This window comes from Pygoscelis adeliae, unplaced genomic scaffold (assembly GCF_000699105.1).
Source record: "Pygoscelis adeliae isolate BGI_AS28 unplaced genomic scaffold, ASM69910v1 Scaffold244, whole genome shotgun sequence".
NCBI classification, from domain to species: Eukaryota; Metazoa; Chordata; class Aves; order Sphenisciformes; family Spheniscidae; genus Pygoscelis; species Pygoscelis adeliae.
Window position 1 is genome coordinate 2,988,738 of NW_008824648.1, and position 22,576 is coordinate 3,011,313.

The following is a 22,576-nucleotide window of genomic DNA, read 5'->3' on the forward strand; positions in this document are numbered from 1 at the left end:
GTGGAAGAAACAAACAGAATTTGTATTACTTGAGGAGTTGTATTCTGGTGTAGGAAAAGTGGCTCTGTTAAATGTCTTTGTATCTAATGTATAACACCAGGGAAGGCAAGTTTACAAGGGATGAGAGGAACAAAAAATTGGCTCTACAAGTAAAGGGAAAATAAACTGTTAATGAAAAGTTATGTCTTCCCTCCTAAATACTTTGAATGAATAAGCATCAGAGCGATTGATAAAGGAGGACAGTACCGTTACCGGTATTTATAAATTGGTAACAGAGAGAGAGAGAGATCCACTTTTTTGCTCGAAGTCAGTGAGGTTAGTGGCAACATCCATTAGCCTATGTTGCTTCTCAATAGGAAATGGCTCAGCAAAGGCCTGTGAACAAGGTTTGGTAGGGTGGAGCGTTCATTTGCTGTTTCCAGTTTTGAAGAACTTGACTGAAGATCTGGAACTACAGCCTGTTTCTTTGATCTCAGTTCTAGTCCTGTCTTCTCCTCCACTGTAAATTCCTACAATCACTTGTCCACATGCAACCGTTTAGGGGCTTTTGTGCACAAAAGCTGAATCAGTGAAATATTCTGGGCTAAAAGTGGGTGGGGAGTAAGGACAGATGTCCTCGAAGGTGTTTGTTAAACCCGGATCACGTAATGATGCTGCATGCACTTTCACTGAGAACTTAAGGGATGGTGATGGAGCAGTGAATAGGCAAAAAAAGGATGAATACCTTTGTAAAGTGCATTCTTGAATTCTTTCCAGTTTGCACTTGTTTCAGAAGATCTGCATCTCTATGCAAGTGTGGAAGATCTTCATTGCTTAGGGCTCAGTCATGCAGAAGTGGCAAGAACTGTGGATTGAGTCCAGGGAATTACTTCAGGCACAAAAGCTGTCCCACAAGCATCGACATGTAACATAGACCTGTATTGACAGTGGGTTTATTTCTTATTGCCAGTGGTTTTGAGACAGTTTTGAAACAAGCTGAAAAAACTGCACTGCATGAAACCTAGGATAGTCTTCAGGCACAATTTAAGGAGATTGTGAAGAGTATGAGATTTTCTTCTGGTCTTCAGTGCAATTTTGTTCTCCCTACAAGTTTGGTAAAGAGGTGGTCTAGGCTGTAAGATCAGTTTTTCTGTGAAGGGGAAGAGGTTTGATTTCTGCTAAGCTTGAAGAAAACCATGAATATTGTTCAAAAATAAAACTGCTTATTTCTGAATGTGCTCAATTCAAACAACATTTTCTCTTCTAGGATCAGCTAGTGATTTCAAACTTTTTCGTGGCCCAAATACTTCAAAAGCTTTGTCTTCTGATACAGACAAAATGTTATTTTTGATTGAAAATAAGAATTTCTTTTAGACAATTTTGGACCTAGTTTTCTCACTGATGTCCATTACTATGTCCTGGGTTTTTGCAGTGTCTTCAGAAGGAGTCAGGGTTGAGCTTTCCGTGGCTAGTTGCGGTTTGGACAGTGAGCTGCTCTTCTAGTTCCATCTTTCACACTGCCTTTGTGGTGCTTGGTATATTAAGAAAGGTTGGAAATGTTGCTGTGCCAAAAGATTGATTTCATAACTCTCTTATCTCTGGTTCCTGCTATAGTGTTTCTAGGCTTTCTGCTTTAACAGCAAATTAGGTTACTGCGCTGTGGAAACCTGAAAAGCAATGACTTTTTGTGAAGCACCAAGTTTATTCAGTCAACCAAAAAAAAAAAAGGTTGAACAAAAATTGAAGCTAGTAGTGGACTAACATGTGGCCTGTCATTTAGGGCAACATACAGCTGATGGATGATACTAGCATTTGAGAAAATGTCATCCCTGTTTTGAAGATGAGTAACTTTTTAAAAATACAATAAATGTGTTGAATTAAGTGGTGGAATAGAGTAAAAATGCTGCCTGAGGTTTTTACAGTGGCTCTGAGAAAGTTGTATCAGTAAAGGAAGAGCCTTGGAAAAGGTGACAAATTTTCTTTACTGAAGGGCTTTAATTTTTTTCGTAGGAAGCTGGAATGAGGCAAAGGAGCAAAGCCATTACAGTATGGAAATGGTGGTGTTTCTTCTTGCAACGTTACTTGAACACAGAAACAATGACAGACTATTAAGCGCTAAAAGGGCAAAAGAGGGCAGAAGTAATGAAAAAACATAGTTTTCTTCTTTGTTATAATGAATTCACACAATTTCTTTGCTGTGTGGCCTTAGCTTGTGTTAAGTAGCTGTGTAGACTTGCCCTGTAGTTACAGGTTGAGGGGAGGTAACTGATTTAAAATTCTGTATTCAACTGGAAACAAGACACAGACCTTGAACTGAGAAAACTTGTGTTCTTTATACTAATTCATAAATTAACTTCTGAAAAACAAAGCTGACTGGGAAAAAAGAAAAGGTAAAGGTGGATGCTGTAATGGAGCAAATCTGTTAGGAGAGGTCAGAGGAAGTGTGTTCACATGTATGGCATGTAAATTCTGGTATGCTTACGGAACTGCTGGGAACGACTTCTGATACTTGCCTGCTGTTTAGAGCTAGACCGAAGCTGCAGTGGGCTGTAAGTGGTTGGATCTACTTCCTTGGTATGTGTTTATATAGAATTGATAGTCTAAATCCCTTAATCTGGTCATGGGAAATAATACAATTGGTCAGAAAGTAATAGTTTTTTAAAAACTACTTAAAGAAAATCAGAAGGAATGTTTTTTTGATGTATAATTACTTTAATCAAATATGGATATGAAGTAGATATAACATTTTAAAAAAGAGGGTGGCTGTGGAACGATGAAGTCTTTCTGTAAACACCCTTATGCTGTTCTTTTCCGAAGTCTGGTGTTAAGATGTTTTACAGTTTGCTGTAACAAATACTGAAATACAGCGGAAATATGATCTAGGAATAAGTTATTTACAGTTATACTTTTCTATGCTCTGTAAATAGAATTGAGATGGGAATGAAGTGAGATTTTTCTTTTAAGATAAAATTTATTTTAACCAAGAGCATTTCAGCATTCCCTTTCTCACATTACAGTCCCAAAAGAACTGTTTTGTTACTGCTGAGGGTGTGGCAAACAACGGAGGGTGAGAATGAGAGGCTGAGGGTGGAGAGGAACAGGATTTTTTTTTTTAATAGGCTTTATTGGAAAAATGTGTTCTCAAACTATGCTTATGAAGTCAACACCACAGATTTAAGGATCTGTATAAAACAGGCCTGTGTCACTTACTACCTGTGGTGGCCCATATTGAATCATTCTGGTTTGTTGGGGTTTTTTTACTACTGACTTACTTGTGTACCCCAATACAGAACACTGTCACGTCAATCTTGTGGTCATTTTTGTTGGTGTGTTTACAGATGTATTGTGTCCAAATGAAAGGTTGAATTATCTGCCTTTTTTCTTCTCTTTCTTTAAGAGGGAGTCGAAAATGTCTGTCTGTGGGAGCTGTGAATTTGTGAGGGAGCCTGAATGCTGCTGCTTATTTTATGTTCTTTTCTTGATGATTGATTATGTTGCTGACCTGAAGGCATGGGTTTGGCCTCTCCTAAGTAACTAATAAGGAACATTCTGTCAAGCTGAGATTTAGATGAGGGGGGAATAAAGATGGATTTTGAATCAAGCTTTGTTGACTTAAGATTATTCCAAGAAAATCAGCCTCTTGGGATTTCTTGGCATCGCTTTTATATAGCTTCAAGACAGTATGCATTTATCAGAACTGCAAAAGAAATCAGGCATGTCACTTCAGATATAGAAGCTAAGACTGTTTTAACTGAAGAGCATCTTTATTTTAGATAGCATTGAAAACGGCTAAAAGGCAAGGCCAAACATGGTAACAATGAAAACAAATGTTTGTTGGACAAAGCTGTCTTTATAGGGCCTTAGTGAACAGGAGAAGCCATCTGCCGAAGACTGGTGGCTGAAAACAGATTTTAATGAAGTAGTGCATCTTTAATGATCAGGAATTCCTACTTTTGACTGCAGAGTGTAGTTCTGTTGCAGCAAGTCAGTAGACAAAGTGGGTATTTTGTAGCCTGTCACCCTGTTGTTGAGGCACAGTGAGGCATCTCACCTCAATGAGAGCACCTTGTGGCTTTCTTAACTGATGTCTTTTCCAGTGCCATCGCTTTTAACAGGCAGTTCTGCCTTCTTGTAAAGAAATTTTTTTTTTTGCTTGTTTACTGCTGTAACAGTAGATATCTAGCAGGTTGCCATGTCTTGGGCTTAGCTTTTTGAAGTGTGCTGTAATAAATGGATTTTTGTGTTTGGTGCTTGGTAGATAATGTGCGCTTTTTTTATCACGCAGTTTCTGTATCTGCCGGCTAACTAGGTATCACCATGAGATTCCCTCATAACCTCCTTCATATGTTGGTTCTTTCTTCTAAATCTTACTTGGTTAATTCCTTGTTCTACAGCATGCTTTAGTAGAGCAAATGAACAGCAATGATGTTTTGCTGCTCATGTAAGACAAAAATGTAGTTTGCATCTTCTGTTGTGCCTTATGAAGTATGTGTGTCATGACTACTTAACTGAGCAAATACAGTATTTGCAATGATATCCTAGATGTGCCTTTTGACTTCTCAGTACTGACTCTCCATTTTGCTTTTGTTCACGTTCTTTAGTACTACTAGGCTATCTTTTGTAGGTATGAATAAAACAATGATAGGAAAAGCTCTTGGGCTCTGGAACTTGGTTATCTACTCTAAAACTGTTAAAACCATCCCTGCTATTGTTTTGTTCCAGGGCATCTGTCAGTTCCCAAGTGTGATAACAATTTTCCTTAGCCATGAGTCTGGGAGAATTATGTTAACAGCCAGGTTAACACTCTAGCTGAGAGTCGGACCTTAATGGTATGGATGCCATCTGTCTGTGCCGGTTGGCCCCAGTGCCATGTAAAGGTTCTGGGCGTATTCAGTTTACTTGTTATACTAGGCATAGCTGCCTAGGTCCATCTTCATGTCTTGTCAATTGAGTCTTGTAGGAGTACGTAGAGCCTATAAGGTGGCAAACAGGTAGTATTTTCTAATGAGCACGTTCGATATATTTTTTTAATAACGGTATTTATGTGCTGTTAACATCAAACACCAGAAGGTAATGGCACTTCTTAAAGGAAATTTCCTTCAACAGTTACAGTTGTGTAAACAATTTACTGTTCAGTGTCACTTATTTAATAATTTTAAAATGTAAATTTAAATAATAACTTAAAACATTGCTTATAAAATCGAGAACAATCCAGCCTTGTTAATGAACTTCTAAACTACTTAACCTACTGACAAATTTATTCATCCGATTGGTAGTCAGGACTGATGCCCTCTGTGGATGCAAGTCTTGCTTTTAAGGGTACTTCAATTCCTCTTCTTGCTTATGCTTTCACTCCGCTTATAAGTAGTCCACTTTGTACACAGAACCTCCACTCAAGGGGTTTAGTGGCAACTGGCACAGGTAAAATAAGTGTTAGCCAATTAATTCACTCAAAGGGTACCTTTTGTTGGTCTGACTGTAATGCAGTCATCTTTACCTTTCCTTCCCTTCATGAAGGGCGTTTGTTTAGTCCTAACCTCTTCTGTGAAGCTTTCTATAAAGGAACTAAAGGTTTTGGGCCCCCTGTGTTGAGTTTACTTGAGGATGTGGAGAGGAATGAGAGCAGGCATTATTTCTTGTAACAATAATGAAAGAATCTTTGCCTTACTCTGTTCATCACAAAGAAAGCTTTTCTTTAACCAGACAAAGAAGGAAAGAGAATGTAGCAGGTTGTTCACTGATCTAAGCATCTCAAGTTACAGCTAGTCTTTATTTTTTTTTTTATAGTGTTTGTGTGGATCTTGGCATTGGAGTCCTTTGAAGCTGCCTCAAAAGTGCTTTCAAAGAGGGTACTAACACCTATTTAAGGTCCTCTATCTTTGACCTTCCTCCCGTTGACATAGATAAGAACAGTTCAGAGGCGCACACAGACTAGTTATGGAAAAAACGGTAACATGAATTACAGTTTTAGGAATCTTAAGTCTTAATAAGCTCACACTTTCACCTTACCTATTTCTGCTTTCCACTCATGGTCATACCTCTGAACTTGGAATGCTGAGCTGACCTAACTGCATTGAGCTGTCCTGTCTGAATACTCAGCTGTTTTGATTTTTCCGACTACCCTTTTGAACCTGTGTCTTCGCAACCTGTTCATATAATTTCAAAACAAAGTATTTGATGTTTTCTAAGACAAAAGGAAGTCTCTTAGGATAACTTGAAATGCTGGTTTGAGGGAAATCTTCACTTTAGATACTGGTGTATTATAAAAACAGTTACTAGCACTTGCTGTTCTTTCAGATCTCTGGTTTGGTACAGAACATTGCATGAAAACTTACAAGTTCTTCCTTTCCGTATTAAGGGACTTATTTTACTTGGTTACGTTTCAAACAAAACAAAGTTTAATGGAAAAGTGCTTGATTCCATCTGTCCGAGTCTGGTTATTCATTTGTGGGGGCTGGCCTTTAAAGAGACTGAGAAGAACTCGGAACATGCAAGGGCAAGTAGTTCACTGGTTGCTGCTTTTGTTATGGATAGATTCTCATGAATACGTTTTCTTCTGACACAAATATTAATAAGATATAAATAGGAGTTGAACAGTGCTGATTACATAAGGGCAATCTTTTCAGCACAAACTATTGCTTACGACTTACAGAAAGGCTCCATTTTATGACTAGGGGCCTCTGAGAAGTAGATCTCAAGTTGTTTCCAACTTCTGGCAGTAGTTTGGGTTTTGTTGTGGCTCTCTTGTCTGCTCAGGGTTTTCAGCAGTGCATTGGCATCTTTAAAGTGTGTATCTGGAAAGCTTTCATAAGTAACTTGATTCTGTTTTCTGTATGAGAGTTACTTCAGTGGTGTTGGGATATCTTTGTTGTGTGTGGAAGCGTATGTGAATGTTTATGTGTGTGATTGTGATGTGCATGCATAACTGTGAACCTGAGATTGACAAGTTTAAGTTATACAGTGCATGAGGAAAAGCTATTATCCTTATAAATCAGACTGAAGTCCAGAATGCTAGCATAGCATTAATTTCTCATTTTGCTGATGTAGTGTGTGTTTCTAAATGGACTTCTGCTGTGAAGGGTACATTCAGTCTAAAACTGGGGAAAGATCAGTAGGCTAAAATCTGTTCTTACAATCCAAGCAACCTGCTCCTATTCGACTCCCATTTTCATGACAGCAGTATACTGTTCCTATCCCTTTGCTGTGGTCAGTGGTGACACTTTTGATCCGACTTCACTGGCAGATAGGCTAGATTAGTGAACTTCATTGCTGACTGCTTAAGTGCATAACATGATGAGGTGAATAACTGATACGATCCAAATGCTTAATTGCATGTATTGTTGCTCTAATTTGCAATGCAGTTAATCTGTACAGCTGGTGCAGAGGTGCACCATGCATTTGAGGTCCAGTGTTCCTGTTTATTATGTAATTGCTCTGGACCAAGCGATTAGTTGAAATACCTGTGACTTCGTCATCAGTTATTTAAACAGCTGTGAGTATATGTAGTTTAGAGGGCATATTCATGCTAGATATAATACTTCCTGATAGGAAAATAGTGTTTAAAATGGGCAGAAATGCATCTACAATGTTAATATAAAAAACACAAAAGTGTTGAACTTACCCCAATCTTTGTCTGGATACAAGATCATAGAAGTGCTCTCCAAGATGAATCCTAAATAATAGGAGAATATATTTGCCTCTTGGTGACTTTTCTTATAATTGTCTATCTTAACACTTCATGGAGACCCATACTTGTTTAAAGTATTGTTTTCACTTTTTCATAACAGTAAAATAACATACAAATGCAGTGACCTTTGCTGTAAACTCAGTACACTGTAAAATATGATAGAATATTTGTATTAGTTCCTTGTACTGAGCAATATTCAGACTAAATGGTAGGAAATGGAACAAGACACTGCATTTTAGAGCTGTGCGATATTGGTTAAGGAGAAATAAGTTTGTGTACAACTAATTCTGTTCCTAACTCAGCATGAGCATTTTGGAGCACAGCATAGAAGGAGGGAGCATGTTGATGGATTCTTAGTTCAGAAAGTGATTGAACTATGTTCGGGAATCAAAAGACAGCAGGTGAAGTTGCTGGTCAAGTAGGAAGTCTTGAAGTGAGGTGGAGTAGCCTTGTGTCCAGCTTCTATTTAATGAACACGTGGATAGCACCAATGACCAAGATGTGCAAACCTGGCAGTCTAATGGAACAGTTGGCCCAGAATGGGGTGTCCTGAGGGTCCGGAGAGCTGTTTGGAGTTGACACAACAACCATGATGGTGATGTGTCACAGGCACCGGTTGGAATGACCACACTGGCACATCAGAAACTAACTCGGACAGAACTTCTAGGGGAATAAGTAGCCATCCAGGTCTTGGGCTTCTTGGAGAGTGGGGTTTGCAAGAGACAATGTGATTGGGTTGGGCAGGGAAAGGGGGCCCTCTTGCACTGTGTTTGAGATCCCATTATTCCAGTTTCTCAAGTCCTGAAGACAAAAAGGAAGAATTAGAAGACTGCTCTGTCATAGAGCTGTAACCTCATTGGGGTTACAGAGATGCAGTGGCGTAGCTCAGAAGACTGGACTGCTGCAATAGACGGTAACAGTCTCTTGAGGAAGGGCAGACAGGGAAGCCAAGGAGGGGGGGTTGTGCTCTACACAAAGGAATGACTTGGAAGCATGGAGCTCTGCTATGGGATGGGTGATAGGCCTGTCAGGTCCCTATGCCTCAGAATCGGAGGACAGGGTGGCAATCATGAATACCGTGGTGGGCGTTTGTTACAGACAGCCTGATCAAAAAAGGAAGAGGATGAACCTTCCAAGCAACTGGATGACATCTGCTAGTGGAAGGCCCTTGTTCTCAAGGACTACCTGAAACACTGTGCTTAAGGGCAGCACAGCAGGATACAAGCAGTCCAGCAGATTTCTGCAGGGTGTTTGGGACGATATTTTGACACAGATTTTGGAAGGACCAGCTAGGGCAAATGCTTTGCTGGTTCTGCTACTCACAAATAAAGAGGAATTGATCAGGGGAGTAATAGTCAGTGGCAGCCCAGGCTGTAGTGGCTATGAGATAGTAGGGTTTCACATCCTGAGGGAAGTGTGGAGGGCAACTAGCAGACTAAGGCCCAGAATTTTACCGTGTTTAGAGAACTGGTAAGTGGTGTCCTGTAAGAGGCTGCTGTGAGGGGCAAAGGAGCACAAGGCACATTGATCTCCAAAGGCAGTTTTCTCAAACTGCAAAAATGACTCATTCTAATGTTCTTGAAAATAGCAGGCGTGACAGTAAGTCTGCTAGGCTGCAGGAAGAGCTCCTGACTTGAGCAAAACAGAATTCTGCAGAAGGTACTGGTATCGATTACATGTGCAGGAATGGAATTAAGCCAAAGCTTGGTTGGAGTTGAAACTGAGGGATGTGGAGAGCAACAGGAGAGCTCTTACAAGTATGTGGACAGCCAAAGGAAGAGTAAGCAGAACACGGCCCTGCTGCTGAATGGAGTAGGCATTGCGTGACAACATGGGGATACGGTGGAGATCTCAGAAGGGATCTGAGGTACTCAGTACTTTCTTTGCCTTGGCTTTCACTGATAGGGCCTGTTCTCAGGTGTGGCAGAATTTAAGGAGCAGAGAGAGATGCCATCCATGGTAGAGGAAGATCAAGTTACAGAGTACTTAAGTAAAATGGACATATAAAGACTCATAGGACCAGGTGAGATTCACCCAAGGGAACTGGCTGACATGATTGCGAGACCTCTTCCTATTATTTGTGAGAAGTCATGGCAACTGGGGAACATCCTCAGTAACTGAAAGGTGGCAAATGTTACATGCATTTTCAAAAAAGACAAGAGTGGACAACTACAACAATGAGTGAAATAAATGGATTTGTATCCATGTATTTAATATGTGATATTACAAAGATGATAGAACATTTGACTTAGTATAAGTCACATAACAAATGCTAAGGTGCTTCTGGATCTGTATTAAATTCTGTCTACAGGTATTTCTACACATGCCGTCTTCTGAAACTTCTGCTGTTAGCATTAGATTAGCTCATGGTAGGAGAACTTAATTTGGAAGTAAACTTCAGGAAGTTTGGAAGTGAAGTGCTGTCAGCAGGCTGTCATTTAAGTGCTGTGTTGCATAGGTGCATTTTGAACTGGACTTGATGTGGTGCTCAACACTGGCAGCTTTCTTCAAGCCTATTTATAGGATCAATGATGTATTACTATTGTTAGTGTAGCTGAACAGGTTCAGAAAGATAAAATGGGGTTTAGTTGTGCATTGACAGCAATTCTGTGTAGCTGTTCAAATTAATTCGATTGCGGTGGCCTTAGTGCACAGCTGGAGAGCAAGCATGTCCCTTAGAACGGCAACAGTGCTTCTGTCTTTGTTGTCTGTCTTGTCCTTGATTCACAGGCAGTTAAGCCATTTACAACTCGGCTGCTGAATACCAGTACATACAGATGACATATCTCATAGGCAAACTGAAGCTGGTGACGGTTTACCTTACGATGACATGCTGTATGGTGTAGCAGCTCAGTAGCTGTTTCATGACTCTGTGAGAGCTGACAACCTGACAGTTGTTCTAAGCTATGTCATTCCTGTTTGTGAGTTGAAACCTGTTTTTAAAAATGGGCTTTCTATGCAGGCAAGGCTTGAGCAAGTTTGGAACCATTTAAGTTTGTTATTGTGTTTTATTGTGAGGCAAATTACAGTGGCAAAAGGGACTTAATTTTGGAAGCCAAGGTTAATAGATTTGAATTTGGTTCTTCATATGGTTTATTCCCCATCCTGATTCTCAGTCATTATCTATTACAAGAATACCATCTGACTTTCTGGGTTTAAAAATTATTGGAAGATTATTCAGATGTGATAACATAGCGTCATCTGTTTTGTGGGTATTTTAATACATAAGCAATAAATTAATGCTTTTGCAATGATACTTCTCTTAAATTTTGATCTTTGTACTTTAAAAGGTGGAGAGTCTTTTTCTTCCATGTAAATGAAGTAAAGATTCACAATAGGAATTTTCCTCTTTGAAGCAAGGTACCGTGATGGTGATCAAGCAATTTTACTGGGAAGCATGGAAGATGATGATAGCCTAAAAAGCACAAAAGGAAGCTGTCTTGATGAAGCCCTGCTGAATAGAATAAAGATTTCCTATTTGCCAAGTCCACTGCTGTTCAAAGTCCATTAAGTTATAGTGGCAGGGTTACTGCTGAAAGACTTAGGAGTTATTCTAATCTAGGGACCTGTGCTACGTTGCATTTTATGTACTGTTCTTGTGCTCTGTAAGAGTTGGTCCTATTTGAGAGCTTTGTGTGTTATGTTTATTAATAATTCTGTGAATGTGGAGGGATGAAATGGGATGTAATAATTTCTCTGTAATGAGTGTTTGCACTGAAGCAAAGCTCTGCTGCTTTTCTTGCATTAAGCTACCACCAGCGTGGTTCTTTTTTTGAAAGAAACACTGCATTTGACTGCACCTTTTCTTTAAGGTAAAGGCCAATCTAATCTGCAGATGATTTAAAAAAAAAAAAAAAAGTGAAGATCTAAGTTTGAATTACAAAATTTGAGTGAAGAGTTGTGTTCTCTGGAACAGCTAGGATGATCCAAGATGAGGACTCTGGAATACTCTGGTAGCACACATCCTAATTTTAAGATGTTTGTCTTTTTGGTTTTTTGTAAACTTGAGTTCTGTCTCTGTTACAAGAACATAACAGACTTTCTTCACTAGTGTTCATAACTTTCTTATTCAGAGAGATGAATATTATTGATTTCCTAGAAAGTGATACTGAATATGACTTCTTAAGGGAGATCAGAACTGCGTTTTATCTCCAGTGCGTTATGTGATTGATAGATAAAACTGTTTCCTAAATCACAGACTCTCAGATAAATTTGTTTTTTAAGTTTTTCAGTGTAAACTATTACTTCCAGCTTTTTGTAGCAAACAAAAAAATCTATCCAAGCTGAAATGTAGGACTCGTGAATGCCTACCCTCAGGGTCCACTTCGAAGACTCTCTTTGTTTTAATTTTTAACTTGCGTAAGTGGAAAAACAAATACGTGGATTTGTTGCTAGTAGCACTGGAGAAAGGAACTGCAATTTGTAAGTACTTGTCCAGGTACGGAATGAGATTCAGTACTCTCTTTGCCATTCAGGCACGATTTGCTGATTCTGTCTGTTTCTGCTGAAGACTATGCAATGCGTTGCACTGCGATGCAATGAAGTGAAAGATATTTTCAGAACAACAGTTAAACATCATATATGATGTCTCCACAAGAGTGAAGTGCCTCTCTTTGTGGCACTGTTCTCAGAGAACCTGCCTACCTGTAAGCAGTGAAGTTCAAGGAGTGGAGGAATTGTGCTAGATCAGCACAGTGTCCATTGCATATGGCACAGTGTCTATTGTGTGTGGTGAGGTTGATCTGTCAGACGCTCCGTTAAGGAAGCACGAGGATAGTAGAACACAGGAAATGATAACTAGAGATTCAGCTGCTGGCATTTTCCAGAGTATATTGCGTTGAAACTGCCTCAGGATGCTCTGGGTGGATTGTATTTTGGCTATGTTGAATTTTCAATAAAATGTACAATTGTATTGCCCATTGGAGATTGCAAGAGATGTTGTGATACTTTCCTAAAAAGAGGACTAATATACTTAACTTTACAAGTCAAATATAGCCCTCTATTTCACCTTCTCAGAACCTACTCTGCTACAGTTACTTATTCTCCGAAGTGTGGATGCTAACCAACCAACTATTGCTTACTCGTAAGCTAAACAAACTGATCTTTGTACTTAATATAAAATACAGCATTTCTAGAATTGTTCCAGGATATAAAGTTTCTTAGAAATAGTAAATACAATTATATAAAAAATACTTGTTCAAAACCTTCATATTAACTAAGTTCTCTTGCTTTTCAGATGAATAGGAAACCACTAATGAAGTGTTTGTTCAATCCTGTGCAATATGCATACCACAGTTCAACTACTTCTGTGTGTAACTGAGCCACAGTGTGGCCACACTCTCTTGTGTGCACACAAATGAGTGTAATTCAAACACCTATATCCAGGTTGCAAATGGGCTGGAGGGAAGGGAGGACAAGATTGGGGTTTTTAGTTTTGTGGTTTACTTGAATAAAGTTAAATTACTCAGCTTACTTGAAAATCTAATGGCTTTAATAACGATTGTGGTCAGTCTTAAACACGCTCAAAAAAACCTGAACTTTTTTTAGCTAGATCTCTTTTCTTTGACTATTCATCCAAAATGAAATGATAAATTGATTTGTTCGTTGCTGTAGAATATAAAGCATACATAGAGAGTACACAGATTGCAGGAGAGTCCTTAAAGAATATCTTCAAACTTCATTTGACGACTTCTGACAACTTTAGTTTGTTCACTTGGTCTTTCTCAGTATACCAGTTCAATTATTTAGTGTCTTTGTTTGCTGCTTCTTCCTATGCCACCGGCCTCTAAGTAATCTGCATCTCTGTTGTCTTAAACCTTTGAGGGTTAGCCTGCCTTTGCTACCACGTTAAAAGCAAAGGGACAAGCCTGTATTTCTTCAATAGATAATAAAATTCAATTCAGCTGTCTCAAGCTAAATCATATCTGCCTTATTTAAAACTATGGGGTGATTTATGCTTAATATTAGAAAGCTAAGGTAGCGAAGTTTGGAAGTGTGTATGACAGGGAAAGAAGGATGTGTCTTGGGGATTTGGAAATAAAAGAGGCTTAGTAATGCAAGAGCTGCTCATGGGAGTTTGTACCTTGAAGTATGCATAAAATGCTTTCATGCCATAGGACTGAAAGGGGGCTGATACGATCCCGATTTTCAGGAGGTTTTCAGGAGACAGCTGGGGAAGATACAAGTCAGTTCACATCGGTACCAGGCATATTAGTGGACATGACAATAAAGACTAATACTAGTGAATACATAGGTAAATGCAGTGAATGGAGGAGGAAGATGGACTCTGTGCTGCTTGCAAAAGACAGTGATACTTAACAAATCTTACCAACTTCTTAGAAAATGCCAAAAAGTGTGGGGATGATACACATCTGGTGGGTTCCATTTGTTTGGACAGAGCCAGATTAATTCTGTTTGCATGCGAGTTTCACAAGATGGTTGCCTGTTTTAGTCTGTCCCTTGGATTTTTCTGTTGGTTACTGTCAGAACAGCGTACTATTAAGCTGGACCTCTGATCTCACGCTGTTTAATTTGTTTTAAGAGACAGAACTGAGCATCACAAAATCAGTAGTTAACTAACTGAAAGTTTCTGGAGACTGGCACAGATGTATTAAAGTTATTGTTTTCACGTAAGTGCGTTCTGGTCTCTGCTGTAGCTATTTCAGGGGAGTTATGTACTAGGAATGCTGTAGATTGAAATTACAAGATACTGCTCAAGTTAATTTCTTTAAATGTATGATTTAATGTCTGATTATCTCCTAAATTTGTGTTGAAGGCATAATATATATGTATCTTATACTAACTTTCCTTTTCTCAGATTTAATTTCTTCTAATTGTTTTAAATCTTGAATAAGATAAAACCTTAGTGGTTCTGGAGAGGTTTGCATGACAAAAATCAAAGGCTGTAAATAGCATGTTGCTTCATGATGAAGGCTGGAGATAAGGCAAGAAATAAAAATCATTAATGGTATTTTTGCTGTTTAATTTTGTGATACTATCACTCATATGCCCGGAAGATAAGATAGACAACTCTTTGTTCTTCTAGATTAGGTCTTATATTTTGTTGTGGGGTTTTTTTGTGTAACGTACAGTCTGACTTGTTTACTCTTGGGGGATGGGTGGGGAGGAGCTATATTTTTGTCTTCTGAATGTTGCTGTTGTTCATAGTCTTGTGTAGGGGCTATAGTTTAAGAAAGTTCTTTCAGGTTTCCAATTTGAGGCTATCCATTATTAAGATTAGACAGACGCAATGACACTGGGGGTATCTATTTAACAGGGGCATATTGTACTCATTTCAGATGCTTCAGGATAGATACACGAGCTACCGAGATCAGTGTTTTTTATTTACCTGCAACTTAGATCAATTATTTGGCGTCTCTTTGGTAAGTTTAATTTAATAGATGTCATTCAAATCGCAGAATCTGTTAAGAGAAACTTTCCATTCAGTGCTCGCTACATGTAACTGAGACTGTTACCTCTAATTTATATTTTTGATCCTATAGAATGTGAGTATCTTGGATAAGCATAGGTTATATTGTAGAATGGAAGGAGAAGAATACCGACAGATGTTATTGTCATGCAGGTGAAGTTTCACTGCTTTAATGTAGAGTAAAACTGTGTGAAAATGACCACTAAGAACTAGTCTGGAAGTCCCCAGCCATTGGAAGGATCAGATGAGCAAGGATATGCTAGTAAAACTCTAAAGCTACTTGTGGTTGCCTAACTAATGATTCCAAAGTCTTGATAGTGGTTTCTTATTAAGCCTCGTAAGATGTTTACCAAGAAAGTATAGTTATAGCCCTGTTACGTATGAGGAAAATGGAAGTGGAGGAAGAAAGTTCTTGTCAAAGTACTTTTAATTAAAGTGTAGTGAAATACAAGAATCACATCCAGGTCTTGTAAACAGCCTACAAACACTTTCTATTAGTGCCCAAGTTTTCTTGAATGTGAAGTTGGTAGGTTAAACTGTAAAGTTACTTGAAGCAACTGTAAGTTCTCCTCGTGGATTTATTTTAAAAATCGAGGTTATTCTCCCTCTCTTCCTGTGTTGAGACTTCTATCACTACTTGTACTGCTGCAGTTCTGCATGTTTTTCTATAGGCAATGACGTCTTAGTATAAAACCTGTCTTTATACGTTGTAAACAAGCTGATCCAAAATTCTTTCTTGGTACAAGTGAAGCTTTGTCTAAAATTATGCAGAATAGGCTATATGCTGTAGGTCTCCTTTTGTGCAGTTGGAAGTAAAACAACAGTTCTTTACCTTCAAACTATTCAGGATGCAATCTGGTTTTGAATGTGACATTTGGCTTTTCCTGTCAATAACAGTTACATGTAGTACTAAGATGTATCATCTAGTTACAAAAAACTTTAATATGCTGCAACTTCAAATGTTAAAACGCCTTCCTTTTCTTCAGTTTTAAGGTAGCTTTTCTTCTGTAAAACAGAATAAATTTACTTGCTGAGTTTCCAGTGGTACCATGCAGACGTAGGCAGGCTTTATGTAGGCGTCAGTGTGCTATGTAGAAGTAGGCAGATGTGGGATGGTGTTCCTCCTGAAGCTCTGGCATTTTATCATAAATCATGTTAATAGGTATGAAGGGCATACTAATTTCAGTATCTACGTTGTTACCTATCACTTGGAATGTAGTGGGATGTCTGCTTTTCTGTGTAAACATTTTTATGCAAACTGGAGGTTAGAGTATGATAACCAGTGTATATACATTTTCCAAACTGTGTTGTTGACCTTTTGTATTGCTCCCAAAAAAGGGAAGACCGTTGTTTCAGGCTGAGTAAATATACATATATATACGTGTGCATTTCATATTTTTATATATGTAAAAAAATAGATGTGTGTACAGTTTGTATATGGTAGAACATACAGCAAAATAAGGAAACAGCCACTGCTTCACTCAAAGCTGGATGTTAATCATATGTTTTTAATTTATAGCTAACTTGACGAGGAGAAACTTGTGAAGATGTCAAGAGGATTTGTTTAGCAAATGTGATGTGGCTGTACTAGATATGTTTTAAAGGAATCTTTTTGAAAAATAAAATGAGGGATTCCAACTTTAAAAAAAAAAAGTATTTAAGAATATTGGAAGGCAAAAGAACCATATATGTTGGTGGATTCCAAATGACTTCGAGTAATGTAATTGCATAAGCATGATGTCTATGCTTACGGTGGAATAAACTTTTTGTAAGCCTGATGTTTAAGGCCCATGTTTGGGTAGTGTTTGTAAAGGCACAGTGCAGAGTATGTATCATGGAGGGATGAATTACCGTGAAAGGATACATTTTATTAATTGTGTTGTTTTTTTTTTCTTTCTCCTGAATTAGTTTTAATGGTGGCAAATACCAGACTTCTTCTGTTATCTCCAAGCAGGTGTGTTCTACTTTAAATTGTAAAAGCTTCTTAAAGCTGAAGAGAGTTAAAAAGGACTTAAAACATACACAGAATATAAAATGAAGGTGGTGTATTGTATAATAGCTGATTGGTTACTGTCTTGAAGACTGCGAACTGGAATTATGTGAATGTTCTTAAACGTGAATTAAGGGAGGTTATTTTTTAATTATTTCTCCTAAGTAATTCTCCTAGTAATTCAACTTGTGAATTACATGTCACCTCTGAAATAAAACAACTAACTTTAATCAAAAACTTATGTCATCTGGGACTTCTTGAAGAAAACTGACTTAACTGATATTATCCATGACACTTCCTCTTGAGATTCTTCTGAAAATTCTTGGCTTCAGTGATGTAACTCAGGTGTGAAAGTTTCTCAAAAGGCCAGACAGTTGTAGTTCTACATGAGATCATGTATGATGAGACCTGTTCTGAAACATGTTGGCTTTTTCTTTCCTCCTTGCCTTATGATTAGAAGGGGGGGGGGTTGGTTAATGTTTGATTCTCATAACATAAGATCTGAGTCTCTTACAAGGATTTAATCTTTTTCTATGTCGCTATAATGATGAAAACCAATGTCTTTCGTGGATAGGATTTCTTTAATTGCAAGAGTTACCAATAGTGTAAACAGTCATGCTGATCTCTCTATTAATACCAACTTTCTTAAGGAGTAGTTAAAATTCTTTAGTTTTGTTATCTCAGTAAGGTATTCTGTTTCTTTTCCTTCTAGGCTATTTACTTTCTAGAAGAGAGGGTCAAGCAGGATCCCCTGAAAAGCCATTGTCTGATCTGGGTCGTCTCTCATACTTGGCTTATTGGAAAAGCGTCATATTAGAATACCTTAACTGCCACCATGAAAAACAAATCAGCATCAAAGGAATGAGTCGAGCTACTGGAATGTGCCCACATGATATTGCCACAACCCTGCAGCAACATAGCATGATAGATAAAAGAGAAGATAGGTCAGTGAATCTTGTAAAAATTTAAAAAATACTGAGGCAAAACATTCACTTTCTCTAGTTACAAAACAGTTGATGTGAAAAATGTCTGTGTAAAATTCTGACTTGAAAATGAATGATAGCCATCTTACTGAACATGTCAGTATGGATGGGTCTTACATAAAGAGTTTTTCTCCCTGAATAAATGGTGGTTTTTTGGATCCTCTTTCATGTTAATGGTTATTAGAAGGGTGTGGCCAGCTTGAAACATTTTCAGTGAAGAATTTTGTTTCATTCAGTATCATCTTCCGTAAGTACAATTCCCGACTCTTGCTTTGCAAATATCTTGCTTTGAATACCAGTGAGGGAAGAATTTGGGTTTGTGGGTGGCAGTCTTTCTCTCTGCACCCCCTTTTTCAATCATTACTGAATTCACACAAGCCATGGAATCAGATCAGCTCTACATGAAGTCCTCCTGCCCAAGGTACTGGGAATGCAAATGACTTTTTAAAGTTTCTATTTAATGTTACAATCAATGTTGAAAACTAGTGCACTGGGAATGTGAGTTCCTATCTTGTGAATATCTCCTTTCCTAATGATCTTGATTGATATTTTAGATTTTAAGTGGGTTGTGTTTGTTGTTTAGGCTATTTTTTTTCGTAAAACGCCTTAAATGACTTTCAATGGTATTTGTGTTTCTGAAGAGCTTTGTAATTCTTCCTGGATATTCCAATCGTAGAAACTTCATAATTAAGCAAAACTGCCTTACAAACAGTGGGTTGCCAAAAAATAAAATGAAGATCAGGAATAGCTCAGCCCCAGTAACTTCTATGTGCACCAGCACTAGCATTCAAAACTACTAAGTTTTGAACTAGTAAGAATGCAAGTCTTCAAAAAGGGGATTGGCTTACTGGATGGTGTTATGAGAGTAGCAAGAGGAGTGCTGTCATTGCATTAAAACCATAACTTTCTGGGGTGGTTATTTATGGACAACCTGATGGGACAAAGGCATTTTAAGGGAGAATCAAATATGTATTCATTACTTAGATGCAGCTTCTGCCCTGTCACAAATTATTATAGGCCCTGAATACTGACACCCAGTTAGAAAATAACGTTTTTTCATCTGTAGAATTCAAAATACTTTATGAACAAGGTCAGTTAGTCTTTTTTCACAGGTAGTAAAGCTTAGACAGGGACATGAACTGACCTGGCTAAAGGTATCCAGAAGGTCAGTGGCTGAGCCAGGAAAAGAAATCACATCTTTGAAACTCCTGCCAGACACTTACCTTGGGAATCGGGTATGACTTCTTACGATTTCCTACATTTTGTTAATTTTTCTTGCATGTAGTGAAGTAGAGGTTTGTCACAATTCTGTGAAAAGGGTTCACCTGGATCTGATGGTTTTTTTTAAAAGCATTCTCTCAGTGAAAAGCAATGTTGTCACTTAACCTACCTGATTTTTACAGCATTTGAAATCCTTGCTAAAAAAAAAAAACCCAACATATTTTTTGTTGTTTAAAATTGTATAGTTCTTTGTAACAGGGGAATTTGGTGGGATATGTGCTAGTGTATGCTATTATGTTAGTCTTTACCTACTTTTGGTATGCTACTTCATTTCATAGTAATTAGAAAGTTGTTTTCTACTGCATCAGCATAGGACTAAGGTACATTGTTATGCTTCGTTAGAAAATCTGTTTCTAACTTGATTTCTTGTCCAGTTAGTTGCCATCTTCAGTTGTAATATTAACGACTTTCTCACTCTTTACTTGATGATCCACACTGTTTTCTGTTTATGCTTGTATGTCATATTAAAATTGGAAATTGTTCTGGCAGTGACTGAAGTGCCAACACTAAACCTCTTGCATGGATTTAGGGTAGTCAACTATAAAACCTTTACTTTCCTCTCTGCCCTAGTGATGTTTAGTATTGAACGTTCACTTCATAAACTGTTGTTTCCTCACTTTCTCTTCATAAACAGTCAGTAGTGCAAGCATGTTATCTATGTGTGTCAGCTGATATTTTTAGTTTGGTGTATCCATTTATTTACCCATCTATTTTCACAGGTTATTGTGCAAAAGGATTTAAACTGTAGGAAGGCTGTTTAAGGTGATCACTTTATAAAATAAATTACTGTTTATTGGATTGTAGATTTGTAATTATTAGAAGGGAAAAGCTGATTTCAAGTCATATGGAGAAACTGAAAGCGAATCCACGCATCAATGAAGTAGATCCTGAAAGCTTGAGATGGACTCCTTTATTAGTTTCTAATGCTGCCGTTTCTGAAGAAGAGAGAGAAGCAGAAAAGGAGGTAATAGCTGAAACTTCTTATTCTGAATTTCCTTTCCTTTGGATTTCATCACTCTGAATATTCAACATTAGGCTGTCTTAAACAGAGTAGTTTTAACTTTGATCACTGCTTAGTGATAGAGGATACCAATACTATTGTAATGCACAATTTTTGTAAGCTGTGCAGCAAGACGTGGTAACTTTGGGGGGATGAATATGAAAACTTAAAAAATGAACCACTTGTCATGAAGCTGTATTTATCACTCTTGAGGTAGTTGAAGAGCATGTAATCAGATCAAATTTGGTGCAGAGCTCAGGGGCTGCAGTGTCAATCGATTCTTTGTGTTATGAACTTGCTCAAAGTGATCCATGTCAGTGGGCATGTAATGTAGTGCTAAAGAACTTAAATCAATTCGCTGCATCATTAATAGTGCTAAATATCCCATGAAATGCAATCTTCTTTGGTTTGTTATCCTAACTGTTGTAAAGGAGCTACTAGATGATTCAGCTGAAATGTTGTTGCTACGTTAGCCAGCAGTGCTAATCAGGGTCGACTTATTGTAACTTTTTAGCTGAATGTAAAGGATATGGCTAAGTAAATGCTGTTTCAGTGACCCGTTATTTTAACCTCAACCCTTCAGGCTGAGCGTCTGATGGAACAAGCTAGCTGCTGGGAAAAGGAAGAGCAAGAAATATTCTCAACGAGAACTAATAGTAGGCAATCACCTGCAAAAGTACAATCTAAAAATAAATATTTGCGGCCTCCAGAAAGCGTGGCAGTGGTGGGGGAGCGAGGGCAAGCCACAGAGCAATCTAAGGAAAGCAGCGAAGAGGATGGCGGGGATGAGACTCAGCAAAGTTCGCCTCCCCGGCTGACAAAGCCACAGTCACTGGCCATAAAAAGAAAGGTGTGTTACTTCAATGGTTTGGTTTAGTCATTCATCTCTGATTTCAATCAAATCGTTATCATCGAAATAACAATCTGGTTTTTTATGAACACTTAATAGACTGTTTCAATCCTTCCTATAGTGTTTGGACACTGAACAGCTCCTGTGTTCTCTTTTTTTTTTTCCTCTCCATCCGATTTTTTATCTTTTGGATTTTTCACAGAACTGTAAAAGTACCAGTGACACACAAAATCAGAATTTCCTGTTAATTTTTAAACCAGTGATTGCCCTCTGCTGTTTGGCATTGGTATTGGTTCAATATTTTAATGGTTCTTCCTTTTTTAATTTTAAGATGGAGTCCAGCTTGTGGGGTTTGTCTTTTTATTGTTTTTAATATAGGAACTCCTTAAAGGGGAATACTGTTTTTCAAAAACAAACGCTGTTAAAACAGAAGGGTTTTTTTAACCCATATTCTTCTAATTTCCAAGAGATTTAAATGTTAAAATCTGATTACTGCAGTGTTTACATAATTCTTAATTTCGTTTGAAAGTTCAACTGTTTGAATGGTTTACATTAGTAAACTAAGCATCCCAAAATTTTAAAGCACTCAGCATATGTATTTAGGTGTCTCTGGTGAGAATTAGGGAATTGAGTGTCCCTTTGCTTATACTTTAGATGAGCAGACTTAAAGGTAACTATAAATCTGTGAGAATGCAGAATAATAGAAATATAAACTGTTGAACAGGTTTTTTTCTTCATAGCAGCCAACTGTAGGATTCTTTTAGTGTATTGTTGAGACCGTGTGAAGCTTGAGGTGCGCTTCCTTTGCTGTTATCTGTTTTTCTATATACATACTTATTTCTAAAATAGCAGAAACCAGAAACGTAGAAGAATAAACTTTGATACTTGTGAAGGTTGTTGGGGAGTTATAAATCTATAGAGGAAAAATGTGTAAGTACAGTTTATGTAATATTGCTATGAATATTATTTGACGGAAGAAGGTAAAAGTCACTACAATATGTAGAAAATGCTAGTCTTAATTTTCACCTACAAAAAGGTTTGTACATGTATAAGTACATACCTGCTTTAACTGTAGACATCAGACTTCTATATTCTGTCTACTTTTGAATTTGATGCAATGTAAGGGATTTTTTTTGAATGAGTAAATAGATTACTGTAAACTCACTTAACAAAAATTGATTTATTTACGTCCAGAGTCACCTAACAAACAGGCATGTAGAAAGAGCTATATTTGTGGAATTATTTTTCAGAGACCTTTCGTACTGAAAAAGAAAAGGGGCCGTAAACGCAGAAGGATTAATAGCAGTGTTACAACAGAGACAATTTCGGAAACAACAGAGGTGTTGAATGAGCCATTTGATAACTCAGATGAAGAGC

The 22,576-nt window shown here is 37.8% G+C and overlaps 1 protein-coding gene across 1 annotated transcript in view; it reads left to right on the forward strand.

Moving 5' to 3' along the window:
• Positions 1-22,576, forward strand: part of KAT6B (K(lysine) acetyltransferase 6B) — a 116,102-nt gene that overhangs the window by 87,475 nt on the left and 6,051 nt on the right. The window contains exons 13-16 of the mRNA XM_009322458.1: positions 17,798-18,029; positions 20,154-20,313; positions 20,933-21,199; positions 22,450-22,576. Coding sequence (XP_009320733.1) covers positions 17,798-18,029; positions 20,154-20,313; positions 20,933-21,199; positions 22,450-22,576 — 786 coding nt within the window. The remainder of the gene's footprint in view (positions 1-17,797; positions 18,030-20,153; positions 20,314-20,932; positions 21,200-22,449) is intronic.